Here is a 5,392-nt window from a genome sequence, read left to right as displayed (position 1 = left end):
TGGCGATGCCCAGGCCTGTATGAAGATTTGTTTACTCGTGACCTGACGTGGTTGGGTTACTGAACTTGTGGTCTTGACCCGTGGTGACTACGCAAATATGAAGTAGATGATGCCGAACAGCAGCACATGGAGCAGATGAACGGCAGCAGGATGACCGTCATACTTCTCGTGCGCTCCAGGCTGCAGGCGTTCAGCGCTCGACCAGGCCCTCGCCCTTCAAGCCCCCGTTAGGGGTTCTGTCATACTGGGCGGCTTCCTCGAGCCGACACAGACCACCGGAGGAGACAAGGAGGTGGTGGTGGTGGAAAGGTTGGACTGAAGTATAAGGAGTGGTGCCTGTTATCCTGAAGTTATATCAGAATACAAGCTGTGGTGTGTAAACATGAAAGATAGAAGTGATCTGAGAGTGTCAGATTATCACAGCGCCAATCACAATGCGGTAACTCACAATGCAATAAGTGGCTTGTACAGTATTTATTTGTCTCTGGTTAAGCGATTTAGGGAACAGTACTGTACATAGTCCATCTGTTAAGCTCGACCACCCAATCTACCTAGTCACCCCGCCATACTGCTTTTATTTTTATTTATTTTCTGCTCTTTTGCACACCAGTACAATATCACTTTCTTGACATGATCATCTGATGATTTATCACTCCAGTGTTAATTTCCCTCTCTCTACCCCTCTCCTCTCTCCTTCACCATTCCCTCTCTCTACCCCTCTCCTCTCTCCGTCACCATTCCCTCTCTAAACTCCTCTCCTCTCTCCCCTCTCTCCGTCACCATTCCCTCTCTACTCCTCTCCTCTCTCCCTCTCTACCCCGCTCCACTCTCTCTCACATTTCCCTCTTCACCTCTCTTCTCTCCCAGGATATCGCTGCTTCAAGGCGGTCATGTTCCTGTCGGGCCTGATGTTCGGCTCTGTCATAATCTTCCTGTTGTGCCACAAGGAGCGGGTGCTGGACACCCAGCTGAGTGTGGAGGCCTCGGCGGGTATCGGCCTGGGCATCGGCCTGCTGTGTGGCCTGGTCACCATGCTGGTTCGCTCCGTGGGTCTCTTCATGACGGGTCTGTTACTGGGCCTGCTACTTGCCCTCGCCACGCTGCTGGTCACCCACCAGTTCTACACACCCACCACCGTCTGGGTGCCCCTAGGGGTGCTGCTGGGCACTGGCATGCTGTTCGCCGTGCTCACCCTACAGTGGCAGAAGCTCTTCACCGTGTTGTCTACGTCTGTGTTCGGGGCGGCCATCATGACGGTGTGCGCCGACTACTTTGTGGAGATGCTGGCGCTGGCCAGACACGCGTATCAGTGCTTGAGGCTGTCACCGGCGCCGTCGCTCTGCTGGTACAGCTGGGTGATCGTGGGTATCTGGCCGGCACTCAGCTTCATGGGGGTGCTGGTGCAGTGGAAGCTGACGGCCGTGGGGTTCTCACACACTGAGGGTAAGCATCATAGAATTCCATATAGATGTATGGGAGGTAGAGGAAGCTGTTTGTAGAGTATGATGCATCTGTATATCTCAATATGGGTTATATTATGTTCTCTTCACTGCTACAATGGTTTTATGGTATTAGAGAACATTGTTCTGGTATTGAAACAAAACAGATTGTTTCCCAAGTCAGCTGTTTATATTACATTTCAGGTGATTTAAGAATGTCAAATTTTGTATGAATGTAATTCTGTAGAATTACTAAGCAATGACTCACTGAATAAACACACCGCTCTCCTCTGGCTCTCCTCTGGCTCTCATCTCTCTCATATCTCTCTCTCATATCTCTCTCATCTCAGTCATCATCAGCAGGAGGCAGAAGCGGGTCCAGTTGATGCGGATCAGACAGAAAGATGTCAAGAAGCGCCAGCAGAACAGTGGGCAGGAGGGCACATACCGTCGCAAGCCCCCCCCTGTCAAACGCTATGCCGGAGACCTGCTGGCACCAGTCAGTCTCTCTCTCTCTCTCTCTCTCTCACACACACACACACACACACACACACACACACACACACACACACACACCAGAGGAGGCTGGTGGGAGGGGCTATAGGAGGATGGGCTCATTGTAATGGCTGGAATGGAATAAATGCAACAGAGTCAAAAATGTTGTTTTTATGTGTTTGATACAGTTCCATTGATTCCATTCCAGACATTACAATGAGCCCGTCCTCCTATAGCTCCTCCCACCAGCCTCCTCAGACACACACACTCTATTCTATTTGAATTCCAACATGTAGAACCCATTCCTAGGTTGATTCTGATTATATTCCCTCTCTCCTCTCTTCTTCCCCTCTCTCCTTTATTCCTTCTCTCAGAGCTACCTGCAGAGTCTTAGGGACAGACAGATGGGCACAGGCAACTCCCTCAGCAGCCTGGGCACTACCAACCACACAATAATCGACTTTGACTACGAGACAAGCTCCACCGTACCCCTCACCGTCACCACACCTGTCAACAGGGTCTGACGCACCGAGGGACAGACGGGGGACGACTCGCTTGTTTCTTGTTCCCCCTCCATAGTCCTCCTCCCTATGTAGTGTACTGTTGACCCTATAGACAATGTGAGAGTCTATTGAACAATGGACGTTCCTTACATTGACTTGGAAAAGGGCCTTGAATGCTGTCCAAGTGAAGATCAAAGCACACCTCCAGTGTACTGTACTGTACCTCGTTTGGAATGGCAGACTGGAAGGCAATGGAATGGGTCCTCGATCTGTGAGCTGTTCCCTGAGAGTGGTTGGTGTTTGGCCCCCCGTTTGATGTGTGCTGTAATCACTCTTTCAATAGACTGGGCTTGTGTGGCCTCTCCCTGTGTTGTCTGCTCTGAGCGGTGGCAGGTCCATGTGAAAAGTCTGAAGGCAGCTTCTGCTAGAGAGAAACAAACAGAAAGTGAGAGCACTGAAATGCTATGGGGTTAGGACAGAGCAGAGTACACAGTCAGAAGAAGGAGCAGAAATGATCTCATCTAACTTCTGAGGTCGTATACTTTCTCTGGTGCCATTATGTGATTGTTTGATTACATGTGGGAGAAATCACTTGACTGATGAAAACAGACTTGTTTTTGCTGTTCAGAAAGCAATACTGGGAATGGAAATGGCCATGAATAGCACGAGAGCTACCTCCTCGAGTGATTTCAACTTTTATAATTGGAGTTATCTGTGCTTTAATGACTTGAAATTAACCAGTTGTGTGTAAACTCGGGTCAACCGCCTCACAGAACAGGACACCAGCTGATGTTGACAAGGCACTGTGACGGGACAAAGAAGAGGACATTTCGAGATACATTTCTCTGACCAGTGTTTTCTGTCTGTGTGAGTGTGTGTGCGTTTGTAATGTTAACGTGTGTGTATTGCTGTTTACTTGTCCCTTTTTCGAAGTAACTGCCTGTAGAGTGCAGTAGGTTCAGGTCCAGAGAGATACACGGCAGCCATTTTGTGCCTAAATACAATGGAGATTACATGGGCAACTGTTACAAGTGACATTTACGTTTGTTTTCATTGGAACTGCAGTGCCTTTTTTAGCGGTAGCAATACTGCAATACTATACAATGTTTCAAACCATACTTGGTTATGCCAGTTATTTTTGAGCAGTAGCTTGTTTTCATTACAATTTCGAGGCAGTTTTACCTGTGTAGTACCTGTATTCAGCAATGTATATGAACAATAACATTGAAGGAATGTGCTATGGAAAAAATGTTAGCATAAATTTGCTGTACTCTAGGTTACTAAGGAATTATCAGTGTTTTAAAAATTGTAATTTACTTTTGTTTTAGAATTTTAGAGGGACAGTAGGCCTACTCTCACTCAGTACTCTCAACTCTTCTGAATCTGTACAGAATTGTCAATAGGAAATTGAAAGATAAACCATTAAATTAGTTTAAAAACAAAAGCTGTCTGAGTCATTTGTCTGAGGCTAAATGGCTCTATTTTCCCTCGCTGGTCACCTAGCAACATCAGCTGCCAAATTCTGCCTTGGAATCAGAAACACAGAGGGTCTTGAAGGCAACAAATGGGGGTGATTTCCTGCTCCCTGATTGGTTTAAGCAGTGGTGTTGCTGTGGCAGCTCCGAACTTTAGCAGCCCACAAGTATCATGCATGAAAGCACATGGCTCTCGTCATAGGCTCCTCTGACCTTAAGTATTTCTCTAATCTTGGTGTCTCTGTTGTTCATTAGCCATTGCAATGAGATCAGAGTAGGTTTACATCATAAAGGTAACAAGGCCTGTTTTATTGTTGACTGTCATGACTAATTTGCACAACTATATCTTAGATGAAAAAAGTAATTGCGTACATATATTCTGAACAATTTTTTTTTTTTTTAAGTGCTGGTCCCATGTTTCATGAGCTTACATTTTTTTTCATTTAACTAAGCAAGTCAGTTAAGAACACATTCTTATTTACATTGACAGCCTACACCGGCCAAACCCGGACGACGCTGGGCCAATTGTGCGCCGCCCTATGGGACTCCCAATCACGGCCGGTTGTGATACAGCCTGGATTCGAACCAGGGTGTCTGTAGTGACGCCTCTAGCACTGAGATGCAGTGCCTTACGCGCCACTCGAGATCCCAGACATTTGCCATACTCACAAAAAGTTTCTCTCAAATGTTGTCCACAAATTTGTTTACATCCCTGTTACTGAGCATTTTCTCATTTGCCAATATAATCCATCCACCTGACAGGTGTGGCATATCAAGAAGCTGATTAAACAGCATGATCATTACACAGATTAATCTTGTGCTGGGGACAATTAAAGGCCACTCTAAAATGTGCAGTTTTGTCACACAACACAATGCCACAGACGTCTCAAGTTTTGACGGAGCGTGCAATTGGCATGCTAACTGCCGGAATGTCCATCAGAGCTGTTGTCGGAGAATTTAATGTTAGTTCCTCTATCAATGTCATTTTAGAGAATTTGGCAGTGCCTCCAACCGGCCTCACAACCGCAGACCACCTGTAACCATGTCAGCCCAGGACCCCCACAACCAGCTTCTTCTCCTGCGGGATCGTCTGAGACCAGCCATCCGGACATCTGATGAAACTGTGGGTTTGCACAACAGAAAAAATGTCTGCACAAACTGTCGGAAACCGTCTCAGGGAAGCTCATCTGCATGCTCGTTGTCCTCACCAGGGTCTTGACCTGACTGCAGTTTGCCGTCGTAATCGACTGCAGTGGGCAAATGGTCACCTTCGATGGCCACTGGCACGCTGGAGAAGTGTGCTCTTCATGGATGAATCCCGGTTTCAACTATACCGAGCAGACGGCGTGTATGTCGTCATGTGGGTGAGCGGTTTGCTGATGTGAACAGAGTGCCCCATGATGGCGGTGGGGATATGGTATGGGCAGGCATAAGCTACAGACAACAAACACAATAGCATTTTATCGATGGCAATTTGAAT

General features: G+C 47.2%; 1 protein-coding gene across 1 annotated transcript; it reads left to right on the top strand.

Annotated features, from left to right (window-relative positions):
• Positions 1 to 808: 808 nt before the first annotated feature.
• On the top strand, positions 809 to 3,881 carry LOC111970685 (transmembrane protein 198-like). Its single transcript, XM_023997470.2, has 3 exons — positions 809 to 1,443; positions 1,790 to 1,938; positions 2,309 to 3,881. The coding sequence occupies exons 1-3, from the start codon at positions 891 to 893 to the stop codon at positions 2,456 to 2,458; spliced, it is 852 nt and encodes a 283-aa protein (XP_023853238.2). The 5' UTR covers positions 809 to 890; the 3' UTR covers positions 2,459 to 3,881.
• Positions 3,882 to 5,392: the final 1,511 nt, after the last annotated feature.

Source organism: Salvelinus sp. IW2-2015, linkage group LG11, assembly GCF_002910315.2.
Source record: "Salvelinus sp. IW2-2015 linkage group LG11, ASM291031v2, whole genome shotgun sequence".
In the NCBI taxonomy this organism is placed as follows: Eukaryota; Metazoa; Chordata; class Actinopteri; order Salmoniformes; family Salmonidae; genus Salvelinus; species Salvelinus sp. IW2-2015.
The sequence above is the reverse complement of the archived record's forward strand: the minus strand, read 5'-3'. Positions and strand labels throughout refer to the sequence as shown.

Bases quoted from the DNA above. Each gene is read 5' to 3' on its own strand.
- LOC111970685 (XM_023997470.2), top strand. From the start codon at position 891: ATGTTCCTGTCGGGCCTGATGTTCGGCTCTGTCATAATCTTCCTGTTG. The intron at 1,444-1,789 runs GTAAGCATCATA...CTCTCATCTCAG, and splicing joins GGGGTTCTCACACACTGAGG to TCATCATCAGCAGGAGGCAG. The intron at 1,939-2,308 runs GTCAGTCTCTCT...TCCTTCTCTCAG, and splicing joins CCGGAGACCTGCTGGCACCA to AGCTACCTGCAGAGTCTTAG.